The sequence below is a fragment of the Stylophora pistillata genome, chromosome 6 (genome assembly GCF_964205215.1).
Source record: "Stylophora pistillata chromosome 6, jaStyPist1.2, whole genome shotgun sequence".
Lineage (NCBI taxonomy): Eukaryota > Metazoa > Cnidaria > Anthozoa > Scleractinia > Pocilloporidae > Stylophora > Stylophora pistillata.
Window position 1 is genome coordinate 6,572,507 of NC_142524.1, and position 26,958 is coordinate 6,599,464.

The 26,958-nt window shown below is 39.5% G+C and overlaps 2 protein-coding genes across 3 annotated transcripts; both read left to right on the top strand.

The window, feature by feature from the left end:
* The first annotated feature begins 1,028 nt into the window (after positions 1-1,028).
* LOC111340942 (uncharacterized) lies at positions 1,029-23,524 on the top strand. Of its 2 annotated transcripts, XM_088763226.1 has the most exons (23): positions 1,029-1,330; positions 1,685-1,715; positions 8,031-8,279; positions 8,374-8,589; positions 8,758-10,164; positions 11,146-11,195; positions 11,420-11,596; positions 12,461-12,535; positions 13,218-13,338; positions 14,219-14,332; positions 14,436-14,508; positions 16,789-16,903; positions 17,021-17,067; positions 17,220-17,358; positions 17,990-18,099; positions 18,567-18,690; positions 18,948-19,098; positions 19,969-20,035; positions 20,460-20,520; positions 21,084-21,181; positions 21,371-21,497; positions 22,020-22,061; positions 22,807-23,524. In XM_088763226.1, exons 1-23 carry the CDS (start codon positions 1,277-1,279, stop codon positions 23,260-23,262), a joined length of 4,104 nt encoding a protein of 1,367 aa, XP_088619352.1. In that variant the 5' UTR covers positions 1,029-1,276; the 3' UTR covers positions 23,263-23,524. The 2 variants fall into 2 exon arrangements, with proteins under 2 accessions (XP_088619352.1, XP_088619351.1); XM_088763225.1 differs by lacking the exons at positions 1,029-1,330; positions 1,685-1,715 and adding an exon at positions 6,446-6,669.
* Positions 23,525-24,154: 630 nt separating this feature from the next.
* Positions 24,155-26,876, top strand: LOC111340943 (uncharacterized). Its single transcript, XM_022947870.2, has one exon. It carries the CDS (start codon positions 24,217-24,219, stop codon positions 25,156-25,158), a length of 942 nt encoding a protein of 313 aa, XP_022803605.2. The 5' UTR covers positions 24,155-24,216; the 3' UTR covers positions 25,159-26,876.
* Positions 26,877-26,958: the final 82 nt, after the last annotated feature.

The window sequence follows — 26,958 nt, forward strand, 5'->3', positions numbered from 1 at the left end:
GAAAACAAACACAATGATCAAAGGCTTTTCTCTAAATTATTGCACAATGGGGTTTCAACCAGATCCAGATGCAAACTCACATAAAATGGCGCGAACTTTCGACGCTTCAGCGTTTGAAATTATTCGTAGACTAAGATGGATTAATCTCACGGTACGAACAATGTCGATTGAAAGGAACCCTTTTTTACTTTGCTTTGTTTTGTTTTGTTTTGTTTTTCAAGTTTGATTTTCGTGAGAAGCATGTATCATGTATCCGTAAGGTAATGAATCAAATCTTTTGGAAACGATTTGTGATGTGTATTTGAATATTAAAGATGCCATCACAATATCGTTGTCGATAATTTTTATATCAAAACACGAAACGCCATTAAAATATTGGCCCTTGGTTTAAAAGCTTTTCATCTAACGCCATATGCGCGCCATAGCAGTATTGATTCCATCTGAGCAGTGTCTTGACCACATCGCCTATTCACATTAAAAAAGAGATGTCTCACTTTCCATTTCCATTTCTGCACTCAGAAGAAAAAACGAAGTAACAATTTCACTAAAATTATGATTCCTCGCCCTTTGTTAAGTTTTATATGGAGTTTTCGTCAAAGAAACAAGTGGCTAAAATTTAGAACGAAAGAAATCGCTTAGAAATATTTTTCTCTTGCCTGTTTTTTGTTTTTTGATGGAAGTTTAAACCACTGAGGAGCTCCCTTCTCGCAAAACTTGCTTTTCAATGTCAAAGAAATAAAACAATTTCCGCATCCACGAAAATCTTACGTTTAAAATGTCAATTGTGATACGCCTTGATCATTCAGATAGCGTTTCAGGGAACCCCACATTACGGGTACCTTCTTAAAGACTGACTAGTGAGGAGCTCCTTACTCACAAAACCTGCTTTTCAATGTCAGAGAAACAAACAAATTTCCGCATCCACGAAAATTAAATCACACTTTAAAATGATGTTAATTGCGATACGCCTTGATTATTCAAATAGCGTTTCAGGGCACCCCACACTACGGATACCTTCTTAAAGATAAATATCCGTTGCGTCGGCAAAAGAAAACGGATTGCTTCAATTAAAACATAGTCTTCATCGCCAGAAACCCTGCCAACTTGTATTGCTTTCCATCGAAAATTTGCATAACTCTATGTTATTACAATGACTCTTCCCTGAGTCAAGTTGAACTTGTTCCTTACTGAAAGCAAATAAGCTTAAAAAAAACTTGAAAATCTGCCTCTATTTGACAACACGAAGGCGTCCAAAGTTTAGACTCTCACAGCATCGATGATGCCACCATCCAACATGGTTTTTTACTTTTTTGGAGTACTCATAATTACGGTAAGTCATTATTACTCCTTCATATCTACAAACCTCACTAAAATTTGGCACGAAAACAGTTTTTACCCCAGGGTTTTCCATGACAATCGACCGTACGTAAATTGCGGGCCACTAATTTTACTTTTAAGGACACCCAACACACGAATCTTGAGAGTTAAAATTCAGTTTTAACAAAATAATGTCTAACCTTTTTCTCAGCTTTCAGTTGAAATCTGAATAATACAAAACTATATGGAAAAATGTCTAGCCTTAAATTTCTTTAAAACATGAAGCTATTCCAAATGCATTACTCTGGAGTTAATATAATAGAAGAACGAAATGTGGTAAATGAAATGACTACTTTTATTTCTACAGCTCAAACAAGCCTTGGTACTGTGTTATTCAGGTATGTATTTGACTATCCTTAGTAAACTATTTCAAACTTCGCAGGAAGAGAAATCTACGTAAAAACACCCCTTTGCATGCGAAGCTTTATTTGTCATTTTATGTTAGGGATGATGACGTAAGGACTCCGGTATTCACAAAGACGACATAGCGCGTACTTCGAGCATTCACCTAAAACTGTTCATTTTGGTCGGTAAATACAAATACAGAGAAAAGACAAAGTCACGAGTTGTAGAACGCGACGTTTTGACTGCTTACTGCAAGTCTTCTTTAGGCGATGGGGTCGACTGGTTCCGACACAGCATTACCTGATGTATCGTGATGGCCTGCTGCGATTGGTGCATTTCGATCCGGCAATTGTTTTCGTGTACCATCGTTTGAGCAATATACGGACAATACGTAACGTGATTAGATTTTCATTGTGCCATAGATTTTCATTGTGCCATGGACAAAATTTTAATACCTTCAGCCTCTGTAACACTAACACATGTTGAGAGCAAGTTTGATTACTTTTTCACGAACGCAGGACAAAAGAAAAGATAGCAGAGTTCGTAACGAGAATTCGAGATCAAATCACCATAGGAAAACTATGGCGAGAAGGGCAATATACTTGATTTGTACTTAATTATAGCGTTAAATGTTTTGTCGCTATTCAAGTGTATATTCAATTCTTACAATGGTTAAAGTGCGGTCTATATTGCAATCGCAATTACATGCTGCGTTATACAACATCTACAAAACGGTACGTCATACTCCCATCTTAGAGAATTTTGAAAAATAATGGAAATTATTGGTCTTCTACACAGTGTTTTCCGTTGTAGCAGAGTCCTTTACTAATTTGTGAAACATTTCAAAAGATGTTTGTCTTCACAGAGGCTATCACAGCTCAAACTCTATGAGCATGAGTCGCCCAAGGAATTGCAAATTGACATGTATTGTTTTAATCGTGAACAAAGGAATCACTTTCATGACTACTATAGTACCACAATACGAGATCCTTCTAATTACTACTTACCTGGGCAGCTGATGAACACTAAAAAGTTCACGTATCGGTTAGAGAGTGTTTTTATCTTATCAAATTATTTACGTCTCTACATTCAAAATGACATCTCAGTCACAGGCTCTTGTTGGCGGAACCAATATACTCCAATTAGTATTCGAACACATGGTGGAGACTTGAACAAACATTATCAGCTATTCTCTGAATTAATTGCAACTTTAAGTGATGAAGAAAATGCAGAACATTTTGAAAAAGCTCTGGATTTACAAGGCATTGCATAATTGTTTCTCGACATGACGTTAAAAAAAAATGTGGCATCTGAGGTATAAAAATGATTTGTGAAACAATGACGCCAACGTTTCGTTGGAAAATGTTTTAAGTTTTTGACTCAAAAGTAACCGCGTAAAAAACCTGAAATGCCAGTTTGTGAAAAGGGCCGGAGAAATCTCGCATGTATGTATCCTGAAATAGCACTTAAATGATTTCTAAGACAAGATGATCTGTCCTAGTTCTAAGGCACGCAAATTTGCATTTCAGGTTAAACAATTTTTTCAACACGGCATTATAGTTTTTTTCTATTGGTTTGTGCGTAAAAGTCTCAAACAATATAGCTTCCGGGCGTATACCGTGGACAGATTTCAGAGTTAAGTTGTTCATCAAAACTATCTCAATGCAGATCGTTGCAAAGGGTGAAAACGCCGCAATCAGTTGAAATACATCTGTCATTCATGCGCGTATGATAGTAAGATGTCTGTCGTAGGTTCAGATGCCTTATCATGCAAGTACTTCATTTTGGCCAAGATTTGTTATCGCCCTACTGCCTCATCAAATGATGCTATTTTATAACGTTTGCAGTAGTTTAGGGGGCCTTACTGGGTATTCCGTAGAGGTCTGGGTCCGAGTGGCTAACTTGAGTCAAGTCTTTGGCGACCCTAGATCATTTGGCAATTCTCTACTAAAAGCAATCGTTACAACAACAAATATAGTTCTGTTTTTTGTTTGCAAGCCTTACGATGAGCGAGGTAAGACAGGCAATAAAGCTTTAAGACTTGTTCGCCTTCTGCTGCTGAGAGAACCTTTTAGATAAACAAAATTTAAGACTTAGATGTCTTATTTAAACCAGTAAAAATGCCTTCCATTCTTAAACCCGACCTAGACCCCATACGAATAGAGCTGTTACATGTACCTGCAAAACCTGAAAAATATTCTTACAAAGCGGCTTTTCTTGAAATACATTGTATGATGAGAGGCATTACGCGGCTCAGGGACATGATGTTAACCTAACGCACCTTGCCACAAAATTTTTAGCTCAGAATCAGTTCTAAATCAACTGTGTTGAACCCTGCCATACGTAGTTCTCAAATGACCTTGTTTTAAGAAACGCAGGCAACAAAAATGATTTATTCGATAAGAAGATATATTTTCGCACCAAAAACATTCAAATGTGTACCCTTTCCTGTTTAATATTTGTGCTCAATAGATATTAAAGAACGGTCGGTCGTCCTGTCCTGGTTCTTTTCCGTTACGTTTATCGTGAGCGATGTTTTTGCGAACAGAATCCAACCAAGTTACAATCCTTGCAAATAACGCTCAAGCCACCATAAATCTTATCTTTAACTATTTATATTTTGTTCGAATCACCATGTAAAGCGTATTGCTATGTCGGGCACATGTAGGTCTAGGAAAGTTCAAGCTTCGAGAACATGTACTGGAAGACCTACGTTATTCTTTGGAAATGGAATCCCTCTTCAAAACTCACCTAAGTAAAGTAAAATTCCAAAATATCAGACAAAAATACTCTTTACATACCCGTGTTGTAGAGTAAAACAAAAAAGGAATAAGCAGAATAAAGAAAATTGACTACTGCACTTTCGCGATTAAACGCCCTCTGCGTTCATTAGCCGGTGAACCGGCCTCGTTAAATTTTATTAGAACGATTCTTTGGCTCATTGCGCCTTCGAGGCTAAAAAAGTTGCTATCAAGGCCGGGTTGTAATCTAGGCTCAAGGTTTATTATCGTTGTGTCATTTTCTTTTTTGTTTAGGTTAAGTTTATCTCCCATCTTCCGAGTCCCATGGGTAACTTATCGAGACGGCAAAAATTTTCCATTCCCTGAGCCGTAGAAAAATGTTACTATGTTTTCTCGTAGGACCTTGCTTTCCTTTGAACATACTCACAAATGAAATTATTAAATTAACGCAGCGGTATGCCTCAGCTGTGCTATTCAGTAGAGAAATGTTGGCATGTTTAACTTAAACGCAAATTGCACAGGCCGGGACGTCGGCCGCACGCCATGGCCCCAACTAAAAACTAGAATTAATGAGCTGTTTTGCCCTTGCGTTTTGATAAAAAAAAATTACGGTACCACGAAAACCCAACTCTTTGAATGCCTTTCAGGTACAGTTCCTTTTAACTACGCAGCACCTCAGGTTTTGGTTGCAAATTTGCTTCAAAAGCGCTGTAAATATTTTGACACAAATTTTAAAGGCCTATGATTCAAATGCACTTCTTTCAAAATATCAAATTGTTTGCTTAAGAATGCCATTCAACTTTATGGTATAACCACGCGAAAATGATCGATCTAATCATTGATGGACGCAATCGTTGCAGCACTCTTGCCCGAATTTCATTTGGTTGAATATGGTTTCATCTTTGTAGCCTATTGCATGGATCAAAAACAAAACCGCCATTAAGAACAGTTTTACTGACATGGTTACTGTAGAGGTTTACTCAATTCGAGAAAATGTGTCTTATCTTTTTCACCCTGAGACCCGTGGTTTGATATCTTAAAAGAGGTTTAATCTTGGAAGAGGTTTAATGAATAAACTTAGCTATCAAATTAGTAGATAATAAGAATCTTCAAGCGTTATCTTCCTTTCATTTCTTTTCCGATTTTATCTGCAACATTTTCACAACATTTTGCAAATTTGGGTTATAACAGGACAAAAGATCAAATCACGCGCATAGTATTAATTTAAGCTCAGGTATAAATGAAATTCAGTGGTTACAACATCTTCATGGACACTGTAGTTTACGAAAAAGATGACTGTTATAGCACAAAAAAACGAATACATCGAAATTTTGAATAAGTTTATTGCTTTTTGTTTTATTTTGAGGAAAAGCGAGGCGTCAAATTGACAACTTATTTATTGAAGTGACTTACATAAAAATAAAACAAAGCGTCAAACACTTTACAATCCGGCGTGATCCAAGATAATGAATCGGTCAGTTCTTGTGTTCTCTGAGAGAGGCTGGAAAATTAATAACATCCTTGGTATTCAAACGTCTAGGAGACTTTGATGAAAATCTATCCCCATTTTCTTCATTCTCAAATTATCTTGACAAATTGTCAAATAATCAAAATTACACAACTCTGCATCCGCCAATAATTTGGTCTAGCAACAAGAAACCAACGCCTACTCAATACGTTTAAGACAAAGGCAGACCCGACTCCAGAATGTAGAAGGTTGCCTCTCAAGACGTTTCATGTAAGTAAATATCTATGTCATCTCCCTCCCCGGGGTGCTATGACAAAAGTATGATACGATAAATTAGGTCCGTGGGTTGTGTCGCCGAAATTAATTGAACCTTAGTCTTAAGATTTAAATAAAAATTCGAGTGAGGTTTTTCCGGATTAGGTTAATCAACGTGAGGTAGCATTCAACTTTAAGATAAACAATATACTCTAAAATCACCTACCGACGTCCTCATGGTTACCACGCAGCACGGAACGATCAACAGTTAATTCATCTGGAAGGTTCTCTCTTGTTTCTTTTTGTCGGTTATTGCGTAGAAAGCTCTTTTCTAGTTTCATTAGAGATTATCCGCCGGCAGTCGATGTTTCCATCGGGAATGCGCCATGTATCTAGTAAATTTGATGTTAAACGGTTTTGCCGTTCTTCAGGGTCTTGTATCGTTGATCGACGCAAGTCAAAGTAGCGACAAATCTGCCAAATGTGAGTGAAAAACTGAAGTATGTTGTCGTGATCGTTGAATGATCTCTAATAACCGAAGAACAATTGACAACACGTCTTACATCTAATAATGTTCTTGGAGACTACATGACTTAGGAAATGAATCCATACATCAACACTGTAGCTAAGTTTTCAGCCACTAAGCCGCTAAGCCGTTTTTTTCAGCCACTAAGTCGCTTTTCCAAACAAATTGTTTTCGAACTGATTTAATGGCCTTTTAGGACATAATTATGATTTGGTAACTTTAAGAGTAAACAAATTAAATTAAGTTGTGTCGTTCAAAGCGAATAATTTTGTAAAATATTTTACATCTTTTCCATAAGGCTCAATTGAAAAAGAAACGGATTCCACTAGAAATTGATATAGTTGTCATATATTCTTAAATAATCGATAACATTTACACTAAATTGTGTATTCTGGCTAGAAACTATTGTTAACATGAACAGAAATTTCATCTCTTTTTTATGTTGTTGAATATAACTTGGAAAGTCATTCTGTATTTTCTCCCACACACTAAAAATTACGTAGTAGTCAAATAATTTGGTAGATTCCTTTTTAATATGATCGTAAGCCTCAAAAGTAACGATTAGACAACAACGATTTGTAGAATTCTTCTCCGTTCTTTTTATACTATTGTAGAAATTACCGAAGGCAGAAAACCGAAAAAAAAAAAAGAGTCGAAAGCAACTGAAAGGTCCAATGTTTGAAGATTAAAGCGAAACGAAAATAAATTCCAAAATGACGCTTGAGAGGAAATTTTCAGATCAAATCTGTTGGTATTTCGCCCTGATTTGGAATCTCACGGGCACAGCTCCTGAGTCTCCGAGGATGTACTTGTTTCTAACTATGGTGCTTTCTCCAAACTAAACATTCTTATCTGTTTGACACGAATTTGTTAAAACGTTCATACTGATGATTCACCCGCGTCTTTTAATTACGCAATTTGAATTTTTTGTTTTTGGGACATGGATTGCAAGAGTCGTGCGTTGCACAAATCGTAAGTTGCTTTTTCTACATCAAACCTCAATTTTGGGTCTTCCGCTTCATGAAAAAGCTTAAACAGAACCCTTTGAGGTTACTGTCGTTGAAAAAGAGACTATTCCATGATTTCGCTAGAAATATGCCAGTCAGCCCTTGCGAATTGTTAAAAAGGTGTTACACAAATAACCCATTAAGGGGCAGATTGGGAAAAGCTTTGGTTAATTTTATCTTAATTTACAACCATATTTTAAAAAAAATTTCAAAGAGGAGCCATCTTAAGTCAGGCAAGGGCAAGAAATAAGAAAATCATTTCAATCCCAAAACTACATCCAAAACTTCCTATTTTTTTTCTGCTCTTTTAGATTGCCCAATTTTCAATTTTGAGCATGGTGCTGATGATTGGTCCAAGCAGGGTACTGCGTTTATCCATCAGCCAGTTTTTGGAGGATCCTCTAACTCTGATCACCAAGGCAACTGGTTGATCGACACTCACAGAAATGTCACAACGCCCTGCCAACGGCAAAGTTCCTCACTTGGAAAACAGGCAAAAGGAACGATGACGTCACCGCTGTTTCTCATCAGAAGCCCGTCGTTGTCTTTTTTGATTGGTGGTAAGGACAGACAAAAGTATAATAAGGCTTTCAGGTAATTAGTAACATGCCGTATCATCATACTTTTTTAACTATGTATTCATCTCTCCTGTAGGTGGCTGTGATTTTCAAACAGTGCGCATGGAGATTGTGGTCAATGGTAGCACTGTAATATCGAGGACTGGTAGTTGTCAACCTCAGCTGACAAGAACTAAGGTGAATCTTCAACAATTTGTTGGTAGCATGGCAAGGGTGAAACTGGTGGATATGGGCACCGGCAACTGGGGTTACATCGCTTTTGATGACCTGAGACACGAGACAACTTGTGAAGGTATTTGAAATGTAATTTAGATAATTCTCGTAATCATTCTCAAGTGGTTAAAGTCCCTTTTAATACCATTTGAGGTTACTTTATCTGGATTGCATTGCGCTAATTTATGTTAACTACCCTCAAGAAAATAAGTTAATTTTGCTTTAACTTGTTTCTTTTTCACCTTAGCTCTAAGTCCTTGCAACGAGGAACATAGACATCTTTGCCAAACACAAGAAATTCACCAAAATACAGATTACACTTGCACCTGTAACCAGGCGTTACCGTACCTTCCAACATGTCAAAGCAATGATAGCAAGAACAACTGCAACATTACCCACGGTACATGTAACTTGTCTTGCAATGACACCAAAAGCAATTGCCAATGTCGCCAATGCACTTGTGTCACTGGCTACAAGTTCAAAAGCAGCAATCAATCATGTCAGGACATTGATGAATGTCAACTGGGCACACATGACTGTCAACACACGTGTATCAACACGGATGGAGGCTACCAATGCTCGTGTTTGAACGGTTACCAACTCAACGGAGACGGGAGATCGTGCCGGGACAACAAGGAATGCAGCACTAACAACGGCGGCTGCGATCATGTGTGTGTGAACACAATAGGTAGCTTTTACTGCGTGTGTAACCAGGGCTGGTCTGCAAAAAAGTTTAAATGCGTGGATAATGACGAGTGTCAGGGGTACAATTTGTGCGAGCATACATGTGTGAACACTCCGGGAAGCTATCGCTGCGAATGTCGTTCGGGTTACACTCGCTCTGGCACGCAGTGTCAAGATATCGATGAGTGTTCAATAAACAAGGGTGGCTGCCAGGTCTATTGCACAAACACACCTGGAAGTTTCAAATGTTCGTGTGAACACGGTTTTCAAATAGCGAACGATGGAAAGACGTGCGAGGATATAGACGAATGCAACCTCGGCCGCTCAGGGTGTCAGCAAGTGTGTGTAAACACTCCTGGAAGCTATAACTGCTCGTGTTTAGGAGGCTTTGAGCTACAAAAGGATCAAAGATCTTGTTTGGACATTAATGAGTGTCAGTTGAACGAGCACGGTTGCCAACAGCAGTGTAATAACTCTCCAGGTGGGTATGATTGCTCGTGCCTTCGAGGTTACCAACTTTCTTCTGATAACAAAAATTGCTCGGATGTCAACGAATGTTTGCAAGACAACGGGGAATGTTCCCAGGATTGCGTAAATACCCCTGGGAGTTACAACTGTCTTTGTAGGAAAGGCTACCGAAGAACTTTCGACGAACAGAATTGCAATAAAAGCCTTAGTTGTAGCAACAACGCCTCATGCACTGAATGTTCCGAGACGAATTGTGAAGATATAAATGAGTGCGACAACAGTTCTATTTGCGAGCACAAGTGCCATAATACAGATGGAAGTTACCGCTGCTCTTGCCGTGATGGTTACCGGCTCACAAGCGATTTGAGGGTTTGTGAAGATGTGGACGAATGTCTGCAGAGCTCTGCTATGGGTTGCGTCAGTTGCAAAAATACACTTGGAGGCTTTCACTGCTCCTGTGCGACTGGGTATTCGTTCAACAACGAAATTAAAAAGTGTGAAGGTGAGATATGGCCAATCATTTAGAGCCAACTATGGCGCAGTCTTGGGACGCAGTTTTAGACAACCAAAGATTCCGAAATTTCTTTAAAGATGGCTTTTGTGAAATAAATCAATTTATTACACGACTCGGGCAGTCAGAGGGCCAATAACTAAAATCAACCAATCAAAATGCTCTATTGCCGGTAAATATCCTCTCAGTATTGGACCGGGCACTGTCCCGAATGGTCCTGAATGATACCGCACTTGTGTCCCTTTGAACTTCTGTCGTATAATAAATCTCTTATTAACCGAGCTTGCTCGGGACTGTACTGGAAGAATATCGGCCCTCGGTCTTTTTTGTACGGACCGAGCGCGCTCGGTCCGTACTGTCAAGACCTCGGGCCGATATTCTCCCAGTACGGCCCTCGCACTTCGTTAATAAGATATAAGTCTTCCCAGTGTGGGCTATAAGCCCTCTTGACGCTGCTTACAAAAATGAACGTTAAAGGAAACGTTTAGCAAAGTTGAAAGGTTTCTTAAAGAGGTTTCACTTATTCCCTTATTGTAATAATTGATAGTGCAGTGTTCTTCTTATGCTTACTAAAACCTAAAGCATGGAAACTTTGCAATCCTTAGCAGCCCAAAATTAAAATCCGGACAAATTTGTTCTCCCTGCTCAAAAAATACAGGCGTTCGTAATCCCAAAATGCTATTCAATAGGTCTTCATCTGCTAATACACACCGTCTGACAAATGGCCCTCGGTGATGGTTGGTTGGCAAGAATCGCAACAGTGTGACTAAGTCATCAATAACTAAACTCTGCTTAACTGCGGATAAGGATTGAAGAAAGAAATATCTAATCATCCTCGTTATTCTCTAGTAGCTCTTACATCTCATATCACTGTAATCTCTAACATCCAAAGCTTGTTAATCCGTGCGCCTTCTTAATCGTTTCTTGTTTGCGCTTAAATCATGACAAATATGCTCTTTGGCTACCTAACAGAGAGAAAGCCGTTGGGTGCAACACTCGCTGAGGGAAAGCAAAAAATAGCGGTAAGAGATGTCTTTCTAATACCATTTTTAGAGTAGGAAATCTTAATTTAAAGCCGTAACTTGTTAGCAATATGCACAAGTTATCGTAAGATGTATCATAGGAAGTCGTAAAAACAAAGTTTGATTCCATACTTTTGATGGCGAGAAGGTTGAACTAAAATCCAGTTTCGTTTAAAATACGTCGTGATTCCATTTCATTATTTCATGACGATAATGATCCACAGCAAGCTGAAGACGCGGCAGCTGTTATTTCAGCAACATCTCACATCGCAGATGAAGTGAAGGGCTTAAAGAAAATGAGCAGTGAAGAACTGACAGAGACGGTTGATGTACTGGAAAATGTCAAAAGTAAGATGAAGAGTCTAAACACCAGTAAACGAGAAGCCGAAAAGCTGATGATGGTATGGAAGTGACATGATTTTAGATCTTTCATTACGTTTGAGGCAAGGTTTCCTTCACCGTTTCTGCAGTATTATCTACAGGGGCGGATCCAGGAAGTTTTGATTGGGGGGGTCCAAACTTTGGTTCAGAAAGGACTGTTAGACTCTTTTGAGGCAAATTACTTCTTCCCAACACCCCCCACACCCCTCCCACCAGTCGCGGTTGCACGTTATAACTCCTTGGCCGCTGACCGTTTGCTTGGATTCATTAATTAAAAAGATCAGCCAGTTAAAAAGTGATATACGATCCTGTCGATGTAAGAATTTCAGTCTCAAAGTTGTAAGCGTCAGGCCTGATAGAGGGGGGGGGGTCCGGACCCCCGGACCCTCCCCCTGGATCCGCCACTGATCTATTGGAATCTTTTGTACAACCTTCCTTTTTGTTAACACTCCCTGAATTCATTACACACAAAGAAACAAGGTCCCTTGTTTCATCGCGGCTCCTCGAATAACTGTCACTTTCAACATTCCCTGCTCTTCTCCAAAACGTGCAAAAACGCTAATCACCGAGCTAGACTGTGAGGCACGAGTTTCGATCCCTTCTGGTTCAATGTGATGTGTTCTTGGGAAAAGAACGTAGCTCTTAAAACATCTCTCTCCACCAAAGAGTACAAATAAGAACCATCGAAATGAACTATCAAAGAAAAATGACGTCATGGACCAATTTCCCGTCCAGGGGAATTTCATATTTTCTTTATCACAAGAAGGGTTGGTTTATAAGAGTATATATCGATTGCTCATTTTTAAGTAAAACTTAAACTTTTAAAATTTACGTTCAGACAGTTTGTTGAGGTACTTATTTTCGAAATTTCTTTTGTGTTATAGGGAGTTAGCACAATGGTTAGTTCATTGATGAACAATGACAACAAATTGTCATGGCAACAGCTCAATCAAAAAAAGGTAACCCTTCGCCTCCTCTGTTAAGATTTCAACCAATCAGATACAATGAATATATGAAGTTGATATATTTTGAACTGCGGTATTAAATACGTATGATGCACGATCCTTCGCAGTAGATAGCGCTATTTATGCAATAGCGAAAATCAGACCTGAAAAAAATCAGGCCTGTACGGGATTCGAACCACTCACCTCTGCGATACTAGTGCAGCGCTCTACCAATTGAGCTAACAAGCCATCTGGGAGCAGGCCGTTAAGTTGATTCGTAATAAACCCGTGATGATAAATCAGATACAATGAATAAATGGGTTTATTACGAATCAACTTAACGGCCTGCTCCCAGATGGCTTGTTAGCTCAATTGATGGAGCGCTGCACTAGTATCGCAGAGGTCAGTGGTTCGAATCCCGTACAGGCCTGATTTTTTTCATGTCCGATTTTCGCTATTGCATAAATAGCGCTATCTACTGCGAAGGATCCTGCATCATACGTATTTCAACCAATATTGCACTGAAAACTGAAACATCATCATTACTCACTGACATCACTTGCATCAAAAAGCAGTTCCTAAAATTAATTGCTAAGCAGCCTCCTAAGGCGTTTGACTGAGTGAAAACAAATCTGTAAACTACGAGAAGTTCACGAAAACAGATGTACTTGCTTAAATATCTTACCTTTTGCCACAGGGAACACAACCAACGACAGTCATTTCAAATGTTGTAGAGAATGTGGTACCTGCAATTATCGAATCAGTAGATGAGAAAGGAAAATATGGCTTGGATGTGTTTATATCTACGGAAAATTTAGGTAACATATCAGTTTTTAAGGGAGACTGAATATGTGAGCCTTTCATGAAACTTTCCTACATCATTTTAAAGGTGACTAGCATCTAATATCTCGGCACAATATTACTCCTGGATCAAACATTATGGTCGCAAGAATGAAGGAAATTATCACCAGCAAAAGAACGTCTTGATTGTTTAACAAGTTTTCCTTGTCAGTACCTTACGAAATGTATAGAGAATAGTATGTAGAATATAGTTATTAATGTTAGAGCATAGAGGGTTAATAAGTCTATGCGAAGTTATAACATAACCAAAGTAAAGCGCCCGCTCTGATTGGTCAATTTACCGTCCCCCATTTGCCCATGGGTGTACGCTGCTGACGTGAACAAATGCAAAGACTATTTTTCTCGCGCACTTGTTTTTTCTGGTCACGTAAGATTTGTTAAATAAAAGGGAACTCTTTAGCTACAATGTATCAATGTTATGTTATAAAACAAATGGTAAACACCACAGCGTACACTATTGAGTTATGGATGCACTTGGGAGGTTTGCTAAGCACTCAAGAAGCTAGAGTCGCTCTCGGCTATCGCCTCGAGCGACTCTTACGCTTCTTTGGTGCTTAGCAACCTCCCGCGTGCATCCATAACTCAATAGTGTACGCTGTGGTGTTTACCATTTGTTAATTGTGACACTGACACCTAGCCTTTGAAAAGTTGTCTTCTAATGCGCCTAGCGACATGTTTGTCTCGTGTGGATGTTCATATGAAAATAAGGCCTCTTTTAAGGTCATCTTAGAAACAACGAAGAACGGCCGGAGTGATGCATCGAGTAACTTGAGGGGAATAATCTCACATAGAAAAAAACCCTTTTCATAAAAATCAGCTGTTGTTTTATTTTTGCAGAACTGCAAGTGAATGCAAAAAGCAGACAAACCTTTTTCAATGCCACAGTTTTTCCCAATTCGCCGCACAGCGTCAAAATACCAAGTGCTACTGTGAAAGATAGAAACGACAATGGTAACTCGACGTCTCTATCCCGAATTTTTTTTTTTTTTTTTGCGTTTTTGTGAGCTTCTTCGTGTTCTGTTCTTGGAAAAAAAGATGTGCTTTTCTTTCTCAGATTCTGTCGGGATCTCTGTCGCCCTCCTGAAAGGAATGGCAAACGTTTTATCCAACGGTTCTAGTGATGGAAGGTAAAGTAAAGTAACAGAGGTATTACATACGAGTAAAGTAAAGTAACAGAGGTATTACATAGGAGTGATTAAACATGAGATACAGTCAGAAGAATCCATGATACGAATCAAGTTGAAGCCCTATAAACATAGGGTCGTGATTTAAATAGATACTCTAAACTCGGGTTTCCGAGTGAGGACTGGAACCTATATCCTTACTTACTGAAAAGTGATAATAGTTTCCAGTCGTCAATCGAAAACCTGATTTTGGAGTATCCATTTAGGTCACCGCGACCAAAAATTCAGTGCCCTGCCGTGGTGTCGATATCGGCACTCGTCCCTCCCCCCACTCCTCTTCATGTAAGTACAATAAATCTTTAGACCGATAGATAACTTTATTCATACAAGGTAAAAATTCCTTCAGCACAATCTGAGAGTATAAAATATCTAATTCTGCCTAGCTAAACAAACTAATAATTAATGCGGTATTATGAGAATAAGAACCTGTTATATCACTAAAGCTGCTTTCTAAGGATGCCGTGTCTCATTCAAAGCTGCAGTGATGCAGTTTACGTTTAAATTCGCTTAAAGAAACTTTTGATCGGAGTTCATGCAAGGGCTGTTCCACAACATAGTACCTCTGAGTCAAGCCAATTTTCTATTCTTATCGAAACAAATAAATTGGGACTAACGACGGTTAAAGGCGCGATTGGAGGCGCGGTGGCCTCATGGTTAGAGCGCTCGTCTCCGGATCGAGTGGTCCGGGTTCGAGCCTGGGCCGGGACATTGTGTTGTGTTCGTGGGCAAGACACTTTACCCTCACAGTGCCTCTCTTCACCCAGGTGTATAAATGGGTACCGGCGATTTAATGCTGGGGGTAACCCTGCGATGGACTAGCATCCCATCCAGGGGGGAGTAGAAATACTCCTAGTCGCTTCATGCTACAGAAACCGGAGTTAAGCACCGGCCTAATGGGCCACTAGACTCGTAAACAGACTTTACTTAACGACGGTTCAAGTAAAGGGATGAATTTTAGGGATGAATTTTTTAGAGAATGAATTTTAGGGATGAATCTAAATATATCATCCCTAAAGAGCCAAAACAACTTAGTTTATTTGACAAATAGTAGTAAGTAAGTAAGTAAACTTTATTTGATAAGTAGGTTGAGATTGTTTGGCAGCCGAAGGGCTGATGTGGACCTACTGATACACAATCAAAATTTGACAAACAAAAAATATTACCAAAAGAATAAAAGTTATGTACAGGGAGAAATCAATATATCTACATGCAAAAAACTGAGATTTACAAGAGCCTAATTGAAATATTAATATAATACCAAAAATTAAAATGCTTAAAAGTATATAAAAAAAACTGAGATTTACAAGAGCCTAATTGAAATAATAATATAAAACCAGAAATTAAAATGCTTAAAAGTATATAAAATCATCTTTTTTGCGGTGATCAACGTCGCCTCCTTGCTAAAAGAATACTCCGCAATGTCCCTGGTGTGTTTCTTTAATATCTGCTTATAGGAATTAAAATTTTCAGACACTGTACCTAGTCTATTTAAAAAATTCCAGATTACAGGGCCTCTGTTCTGTAAAGTGTTTCTTCCAGTATCAGATTTAAACCTAATGACATTAAATTGATTAGGAAAGCGAGTTGACCTAGAAGTTGTCTTTTTAGAGAAAAGTTCTCGAACAGATTGACACGAAGTTTCAAAACACACTTTGTGCATTAACGTAAGAACGGACTTTTTGTAAAAGTAAGTGAAGGGTAGCCAATAGACCATTTTACAGTTGTGTGCTTAGTTGCCAAGCCTTTGATTTGAAGTGAGGCTGAGGGTGACATTGTTGTGATAGAGACCTGCCCCCGGTTGTTCGAAGGATGGATAACGCTATACACTGGATAAATCTCTATCCGGTGGATAGCGCAGTACGTTTTGGTAACACTTATCCGCTGGATCGCAATTTATCCGTTGGATAGCAGTATCCGCCCTTTGAACAACCGGAGCCAGTATCTAGTTAGCATGATAACAAAGAAATTTGCATCTGAAAAGCGGCAACATCTGTATCATAACAAGGTCACTCTAAGCCTCACTCCTGTTCAAAGGCCTGGCCACCAAGCCCACAACTGTAAAATCAGTAATTAAATGGAGATCCATTCCTTCTCCCAGCCCCTGTGCCCCGTGCGTGAACGGATGGCGTGTTTGTTTATCATCTTCTTGCCTTCTATTCCCATTTTCTCGGATCGATGCTCATAAAATGATCAATTACTATCTCGCTGTTATTTATTTCTTAGGTCAGGTAGCAACGACCTGAACTCAATCATTGTAATTGTCATGGTAACAAATGTGAACCCAGATCATCTCGCCAATCTAAAAGAACCGGTCGTACTACGCTTCGAACATTTAAAGGTAAAAACGAAACGGTTAAATCAGACTTTGCCTCACCTATCAAAAAAAGCAGGCTCACTGCCAACAGTAATTAAAAGAACCACTTAATATTTTCTTGTAATTATTTTTTAATTGCAGAGGGACTCCCGTGAGCAGCAATGCAGTTTTCTGAACGAGACAGCCATGTAAGTACCATTCTGCTCATTAAACCAGAATGATGAGGAAAAGGCAATGTTGGAATTTGCAACATTAATTCCTGGCTTTATGGCTCGATATTTATTTACGGCACAATTACAAGTAATTAACCCTCTTATTAATTTATTTATGCATTATGCAGAGCCCGTTTCCCTAAAGATCCTTCAAAGCACTGGTCTAGTGTAGGATGCTACAGGAATTATTCCACCGAGGAAATTACTATCTGCCACTGTTACCATCTCACCAGCTATGGTCTTATCATGGACGTGCACGGAATTTATGTAAGAAAGATAGACCAAAATAAGTTTGTAAAACTTTTAGCCTCTCTTCAGCTTCTCGGCTGTTGTTAGAACGTGTGCAGTCACATTAGAACAGGAACGAAACTGATTATTTTAAACGAACTGTCTGCCAGTCGGTAATTCAGTAGGCCAACCAGTAAGTTGGTTAATTATTCTTGAGACTTTATTCACCAGTCTCCCAGCAAATAAGTCGGTCAGTCAGTTACTCACTCACTTAGCCAGTCAGTCGCTCTGTCTGCCGTGCTCTTTTCTGTCTTTCGTCTGTCCACTTGTCGGTGAATCAGGGAGCCAGCCCTTCGGGTGACAAGTCAAACCAGCTGTCAGTCGGTCCGTATATCCTATGTTTGACTGTCTGTCTGTCCATTTGTCTGTCTGTCTTTCTGTCAGTTAACGGTCATTAGTTCAGCCAATCCAAACAAGATCGCGGAAAAGACGAGAGGAAAGCGTTTTTCGCTCCTAATTTGCTACCATGTACCACCAACTCAGCCTTACCTGACAGCAACTGTCCAGATAAATAGATCATGCCACTCTCCCTCTATCGTCAAGCGAGTTAGGTTTTACATCGTGAGCGATAATTCAGTTTTGTTAACATGCTGTTTTGGTTTATTTTCAGGATGAACTGAGCGAGGCTCACAAAGAGACCCTGAAGTACATCTCACTAGTCGGCTGCTGCGTCTCCATTTTCTTTTGTCTTTTGTCAATATTCGGATTCTCGCTGGCAATGTAAGACATTTGAGACGGATTGATTTTCGTATTTCAGATAAGGTCTATTAGACCTCAAAACAATGCTGTAGTTAGTTAAAATGAAGCTGCACTAAACACTCACCTTGATTTGTGCTGTTTGTACGAAGATAACATAATTTTACTGTAACGTCGATAGTTTTCAAAGAAAATTCGTAGATGCAACAATTGCACCACGGATGTGCCAAAATTGGTGTTTATATCTTGAAATCCAGTTCCATGGTTTTACACAGCTACACTTACAAGTGTTTCTCAGTCATAAACTGTTTCAAAAACTCTTTTACATATTATCAATGTTTGATTTTATAAACATCTTCCCAAACATAACTAAATGATTGACAATTTGAGTTTTCAAAACAAAGAAAAGTTTACTTTGAACAGCTTGATTCAATTACCTTTCTCTATTGAAAAAAGATTTCGAGGTAGTTTATTTCTTTAACATCTTTCAGGAGGAAACCACGCGAAACCAAAGCAAGGCGCGAGACTTACCGACTTCACATCAATCTTGTTCTGGCAATCTGTCTATCACAAATGTGTTTCGTCATCGGCACCATTATTATTTCAGTTGATGTGGTATGTACAATAGCGTGTATGTGCACGTATCTTCACTAACAGTTATGCACACATGCACGCATATGGGCACCATTATGAAGGTATGCAGATGTATGTGCACTATTGGGCCTAATATAGTCTGATAACTCGTCATCATTGATTTTAACTCTGGTTCTGGTGTATGCATCAAGAGGAATTTCTCTTGGAAGGATGTGCTGTATTTTCTCGATTTCACATGCAAAGTATTAATGCTAGTTTTCCTCCTATTTTCCTATCAGCTTGCCTGTCGGATAGTTTCTATAGCAACCCACTACTTCCTTGGTGCCTCGTTTTGCTGGATGTTGGCCGAGGGAATCCACATTTACAACAAGATTGTACGTGTCTTTAGCAACAAAAAGTACAACAAAGTATTCTACGTCCTGGGTTGGGGTAAGTTATTCTACTGAACTCGTTACGTGAGGAACTTATTTTTATAGTTGATATTTCCCGTGTGCGTGACCAATCAGAGGCTCCGTAGAACGTCTGTATTTGACAAACGGAGTCATTCATTTTAGGTCACAAATCACCTTCCAGGCTCTAGAGCGCAAGTGTAATTCTAAACGTACGTAATTGGGTGTCTAAGTTTCACCATCACGCGCGCGTGAGTATCAGCAGGTATGCATCAAATCTATAGGCTTATGTAAACCCCACCCTTTTACATGAAACATTCATTGTTGAATTAAAATCTGAGAGTTAGTTAACGTAACAGTTAAGACTTACAAAGAAATCCAGGCTACCCGAGCTTATCCTAGTTTATCCTACTTTATCCTAGTTTCCGTTGCATAACGCGACTAAGAGCCCTACTTCTGCCAGTGAATAGAGGGCTTGTCTATTATAGCTAGTCTCCCTCCCACTTCCCTGGCAGTCAACTGGTACTCATTTACACCCCTCAATGAGAGGACAAAAGCACTGTGCATACCTACGACTAAGTTCCTCTGTTTTTATAATCTTCCTCAGCAGTACAAGAGAACCACTTTTATCCTTGCCACTGATGATATACAAATACGGTTTTCTTTCCATAATCTTTCGTCATCATGACCAACAAACCCAAAATCTGAAAGAAAAAACTCACATTTTGTTCTTTATGCATCTGGCCCCAGTTTTTCTAAGGTTGGATAGCGCTATCCATTGGATAAAACTCTATCCGGTAGATAATGCTAAACGTTTTGCTATCACTTATCCGTCGGATAGCGATTTATCCGTTGGATAGCGTTATCCGCCCTTTATACAACTGGGCTTTGGTAAATTGTCTCTTTTCAGGGGCACCAATTCTTCTCGTATCAGCCTCCACAGGACTTTCCTTCCACGAATACGGACCCCACAACATGTAATTATTTTTCATATTAATTCATTTGTGTTTCTAGTTGTAAGAAATCATATGAAAGAGTGAACCAACAAAACAAACTGTGACTAGACTCTTGTTTGAAATTTCTGGACAATAAGTAAAAAAAACCTGAACTGGATGTTGATGCACTGACGACACCAGTGGTAACTAAGCCAAGACAAATTAAAACTTCATTGGATCATTTACAGAAAAATGCTTGAAACTACCTGCAGATGTCCTGCAGCGTGCATCTCAGCGTTACCAAAAGGCAAGCTATACCTCGTTAATATGCAGAGTAAGGGCGTTCGTTGGGGGCATGACAGAATTTACATTTAATTCATCAAAAGGCCTGTTAGCTCATAGTAATTATCTTTCTATTCCTTTCGCAAAATATTTGACAATATTTGTTTTCTCCTTTTATATTCAGCTGTTGGTTGTCTGGAAAACTAATTTGGGTTTTTGCTGCTCCGGTACTGGTTGTTATTGCGGTAAGTAAATACACACTTCGATAGTTGACCAACCGGCGCTTTCGTGAAGTGTAACATTAAATATCCCAAGAGTGAGTTGTATTTCCCGGTATAACTATGAGCCAATACGCGTGTGTCCATACCATGGAAAGTGACGTGCGGCATAATCCATGGTACAACACGAGAAAGTGTTACATGACTACTTTATAACATGCTATATCAAATACAGCAGCCAACATGATTATTGCGATATTCACCGCGCGCGCGGACTTCAGTTTGAATGACTCCAACCAGGGTCCAATTTTCTCGGCGCCGCTTGCTAAATTTTGGCCCTAAGACTGCACGCGCGGTGGGAAAATTGGTTGTGATACCGTCAAATGTGTTACGATTCTCGTGAATTTGGTATTTTCTTTAGCATAGTCTGTAACCTTATCTTACGCAAGCAACCAAGCTTAGATCACACAGACATCAAAAATTTGGTATTTGATAGACGCAGAGTAGAATATTGTTGTCGTGTGTGTTTCTACCGGTGACAAATATTTTTCGAATTTAAAACAGTGGTTGATTTTTTGTACTTTATTTAGATCAACTGTTTCATCCTTGTCAGCGTTATCTACGTATTGTTGAGGAAGACTATGGTAAAAGCTGGAGAAGAAAACTCTGCCAAGAAATCAAATATAAGGTAAAAAAAAAACGCCTTGTTAAGTTGGCTTCGTCATTATAATTGACGCATAAGTTTCTTAAGGATAAAAAAGCGTCAAATTATCACTTGCGCACTGGAGTTAACAATACTCGAACTTAGACAATTCCGAAAGTAGCGTCGTCCCGGAAGTGAACAAAACTAATTGCCTTCTATTTGTTTCTTGCGCAGGCGCAGTGTCAAGGTGACAGTGGTGTTGCTCCCTCTACTTGGCCTCACTTGGGTGTTTGGTTTCATGGCGGTTGACAGGAACACGATCTTCTTCCATTACATCTTTGCGATCGCCAACTCTTTACAGGTACAAAACGTAAACGGCAAAATTCTTTCTTTGATTAAGAAACGTGCTCATCTTGTAACTCGTTTTAACGAATAATGCATGTGTTTTCGGGTCAATGCGGTATATCAACATCATCCTCATTATAATTACCATTAATATTATCATTATCAATATCACCGTCTTGTCACTGTCACTTTCCTCCGGTCTCGTTATCGTTATCATTATCGTTATCATCATAACCATCAATAGCAGAGCTGTGATAGTACAGTCTAATCGTCCGGGTGAGTGTAGTTCTGAGAATGACTACAGACCGAACTGGACCCCATTTGGTCCTATTGCCATTACTTTTCAAGGTCGCATTTGTTCCACCTATTTAGTAGGTTTAACCGTGTACCGATTTTAGAGAAGTCTGCTTATTCTATCAATGTACATGAAAGATCTACTGTTGGTTAATTCAGTGTAGGACTGGGCTGAATGTTAAAAAACGCATGCGCACTTTCCTTATGAATAACATTATATCTAACTGTATGATCCCTTTTTCAGGGACTTTTCATTTTCTTTGCGCACTGCTGGATAAACGAAACGGTAAGAATTACGAGTAAACTACACAGCATTATACAGCACTAAGTATAATTTCGAAACTGAGGCGCATTTCATTCGTAAAGAGCCACATGAAACTTAACAGAATGTGCACAAATGTCTTCAAGCACCAGAAAACGCACGTAACAAGATCTATTGGTTGAAAGGATCAGACAAGTTTTGTGAGCCAATTACAAAGCGCAATGGAACAAACCTGATGCAATTCCAGATTTGTGCTAAGGACAGTCAACTGTAAATTGTTCGATTAGAAGAAGTGTAATCGATGTTGCACAGTCTTATTGCCCAAATAAACTTGTCAGTGTCCTAACAGTGCCCTTCGCTCCGACGAAGGGCTAACGCTCGAAACGTCAGCTTTTGTAATCATTACGGTGGCCAATTTACCATTTCAACTTTGTTGATATATCCAAATTATAGTGTCCTAACAAGATCAACAAACACAATGACAGGAGCGGATCCTGGAATTTTCAGAAAACCTTTTGACACACCAGAGCCTAAATAGGCTAACTAATATTTCAAGACGAGCCAATGTCGTAAACTACATATTGAGTAGTAACGTGCGATCCGGTTATCTTTGCAAGAATGTTGGTGTCGCACAAGTGCTAAAAGAACAGCAGATCTTATGAAAAGGGTGGGGAGGCGGGGGGGGGGGGGGGAAGGGGGACGCGGACCGCTTGCACCTTCTCCTGAATCTGCCATTGATATTGACTACTGATTCTTTTACAATAACTAGGTACGCGAAGCTCTCACTCAGAAAAGTCCAAGTTTTAGCTCAAGAGGGAAATATAATATAAGGAGAAAACCGAGTGACAATCGACTCAACAGTGTGTCACTTGAAACAGCCACACCTACGACGACTTCTGTCCGACTGGTGAGGACAAACTCTCGACAAATCAAGGAACCCCCTCCGTTAAAACTCGTGAATCTAAAGCAGGAGTTAGCGTCGGCGCGGCAGGAGCAAATCGATGACAATTCGGTGAGGCTCACGAACTTTGCGAAGTTACCGCCGAAGTACGCCGACATGCTCGTCGACGCTCCAGCCTCGAGGCTTTTTAGCGTAAGCAAGCCTTCGATGAAAATCACATCTTTGGTTAATAACGTGTCTCCCAATGAGTACCCGATTACGCCGAAAGAAGCTTATGACAACCCAACGTACGCGTATTGGAAAGGTCGCGGTGATTCTGATTAAACTGCGTTTTGATCCTAAGAAGCCATGTAAATAAAATTGAATTAAGTCTGAATTGTTCGGTCTTAGAACAATCGTACGTGTAGAGGATTTATTTAATCAAGAAAGTTGTTTAATAGCAGATTACCAGAGAATAAAAAATGACGATTGCTGCTGAATAATTTTGATGAATGTTTGATTAATAAACAATATCAACGTGATCAATTCAACTTGAGAGGCTCTCTCAGGACAGATTTCGACATAAACCTTTTATTTGTTGTTTTTATCTGTTTGCTTGTCTGTTTGGTTTTTGAATGCGTTTAAGTATCGCGCTAGTGCTCACGTCCATTAAGACAGTCTGTGGCCATGAGAAGGTCCACGTTCGGATGTTAACAAAGCTAGTGGACCCGTTTGCGCGGTTCCAGTTGGATGCACTTCCATGTATTAGATCAGCTGAGCTCCACGTTTGAAGTCACAGTCTCTAGAAAAGTCAAAGATCTCGTATTTTTTGTAAAACACACTAAGAGAGTTGAATTTCACTCGTTAATTCTGAGATTTAAATTTGCGTAGAGAAACTTCCCAACAAATCTGGCTTTTGAGAAATTTTTCCCTGGGGCCCGTTTCTCGAAAGTCTCAGTAACTTAACGAGCCCGCAACCATGTTTTAAAATCAAAATTTAAAGGATAGGAGAGCAGGTTCTGGCACCCAAACCAGTCCTTCTTGTTTCCTTAGCTGATAGTTTTATTGTATCATTCTCAAAACTTTTGAGATCCCTATCTTGGAGGAAGACTGAACAGCTTTAGAGGCCCGTTAAGTTACCAGGACTTTGGGGAAACGGGGGCCCTGAGCCCTTCGTGCGTGTAAGACGCGCACGAAATATGCAACACGCACTCACTCGATTATCACGCAAGTGTAATCTCCTGCCTGAGACATGTCACTTCATGCCATCAAGCACACATTCGGCTATGGGCTAACATTATGGCGTTGAGTTGTTCGTTGTTCGAGATTCTCCAACCTTATACAGACTGCATAGCTAAATCAGAAATGCCTGTGAAGACAACTGTTATCACGGCACTTCTGTACGGCTTCAAAGCATTTCTTCAAGAAATTGTCTTCAATTGTCCACGCGATTACCACATCCTCTATGGCTGCCTGTTCATATGTGGTCCCGCTGTCGTTTTGTTTTGCCTTTCCATGCTGATATCTGAGTCTTTCTGGACCCTTGTCACGGGCTGCTTCCGTCTCCAGTCGCGCAAGCGAAAACTGGTGTGGTGGAAATCAAGCAAGAGTGTGTATTTGTCGCTTCTCCCGCCGTGTATATGGTTTGTCTTCGCTTTCATGGAAGGCGATTTCTACGTTTGCTTAACTCTTGGACCTATTAAACCCGCTCTCGATCACGCCTCCAGTGAAAGCTCAAGAGAAAAGGTTCAAGAGAAGTTTGCCCAAGCGAAAAGCATTTCGGCGATTATATCTTGGTGTACTCTGATAACATTGGTGTTGACAGTGACAGTTTGTGTCACGCTCAGCAGAATTCTTGCTCAAGTCGACCCAAAACTTCAAGGCGAAATTGATTTTGACGAGATTGAAGCGCAGGAGGCGGTAAAGTTATGGAATGGTCGGTTACAAACCCTCGCGAAGGCTCAGGCTTTTGAAGTTATCGAAGAAGTCTCAAATACTTTCATTCACGACGAACAAAACTCTGATGTCTCGGAACAAGTTCGTCGAGGGGCAGAATATCTAAAAAGGCTGTACCCTAGATATGGAGGAGTGGTTAAGGGGCACTTCCGGAACGACAATTGGAGACCGAGGGATGAACGACTGAGAGAGCTTCTTGATCGATCGTCATCCACAGAAATGCTAATAAATGCCGATAAAAAGTATAAGGGGGCGTATGGTGCACGTTACACAACCAGCATATGATTCATATGCATATGAGTCATGCAATCCTTTGATCACGCAAATTATCAGGGACTTTAAGCAGTCAGGACAACAACGCCACGGAAGACGTCGATTAAAAAATGAGTTTCTACTTTTAGTTAGAATTTCGAAAATGGCCGCATGTGTTTACCGTCTCACTGGGCGCCAGACCTCAAACTCAACATAACGCATAAAAGTAGCGTTGAGTTCCAAAAGCCGCCGCGGTTTAGCTTGGCAGACGACGTAAATTTTGGTGATTTCACGTTGTTGTTTTGCAAAGGACGGCTAAGAAATTTACAAAGTTTTAAAACGCACGTGCTGGGCTATTGTTCTGCCAATTAGATCTATTGTTTTTCCACGTTCTCGTTGCCGTAACCGTCGTGGTTTGCTTAAAATCCCTATAAATATTAATAGTCGATCTATAACGGAGGCTAAAAATTTTTGGGACACTTCCCTACCCTCTCCCCCCAAACAGTGTTAATTTTGTGTGCTTTGTAAACTTTACTATGTCATGGGATTGTTTGGTTTTACCAACATTGTTAAGAGGGAGGGTCGGAAGAGGAAGATCTGTACAAAAAGAATGAATTGGTCAAAAGCTGTCTTTTTCACTCTATTTAAATATAGGTTATATTTTCAAAAACCATCCCAAGGAGTTTTGATCTGCATTGTAGCTTCCTAACTCACTTGGTAGAAGGCCACAAGTTAGAACCTTATCAAAACCTGATTTTTTTCAGGTTTCTAGTTCTGCGATTTCTACAACTTCATTATACCAGTGAAGATCACTTTGTCATTTCTTAGCACCCAAAGGTAAAAACTAAGTTGAACAATTATTCAGTTATTTTTGTGTGTGATAAAATGATTTCAGATGCAAACAAATGTGATCATGATTTTAATCTGGTTATTGATTCTCAAATGGTTCAATTATTGTGCCTCACTCCCTGTTTTTCCTGTTGTATTTATAATTAAAGATGAAACAATTTTTAGTGTAATAGAAAAATAATTTACAATTATTTGAGATTTTGGGGCTTAATTATGGGAATGTGGGTATCCTTTAGTTCTTATTAACCGAGCGGGAGGTCTGTATGGGAAAATCTTGACCGAGGTCGCCAGTACAGACCGAACGCAATGAGGTCTGTACCAGGGACCAAGGTCAAGATTCTCCCATACAGACCGACCTTGCTCAGTTAATAAGATGTCTATTATATGGCTGTGTCTTACATGCCTTTTTGTACCTTTTTTTTCTAGACTGGTCTACCTTTTTTTCTAGACCCTTTCACCTCCTAGATCTCATTAGTATTACTGTCTGTCACACAATTCTTGTGATGTTAGTTTAAAGAATTTGGTATTGAATCAACTAAAATTACTCCCTTGATGGATATTCTTCCTTACTTGCATCGCTTATGTCTGTTTTCTTGCTAGCAGAAGTCTCTTTTCCTTGTATTTATCATGTCCCTATTCTCCTACACAATGAATACAAGCAAAAGAGGCCTCTGCTACTAGGGAACTTGTCTGCCTGATACTGGATTGATATTGTAAAGAGAAATTCTGTCTTGGCCACTCCTGACAGTAAAAGGGTTAAATCTGTGTTTCCAGTAAGCACAAGAAGTTGAGGTTGATGAGCAGTTAGATTTTTTGTAAATGCATTTTTGTTTATGCCTGAGCAAAAACCTTTCTGTTATATTTATAATTTTCTTAATAAAAACGGGTTGAAGAGAGGAAAATTTCTCCACTCTAACAAAACCATAGATTTTTAACTGAGGGACTTGGGTGTTGTGGAATTGATATTTAATGCTTAACCTGAGG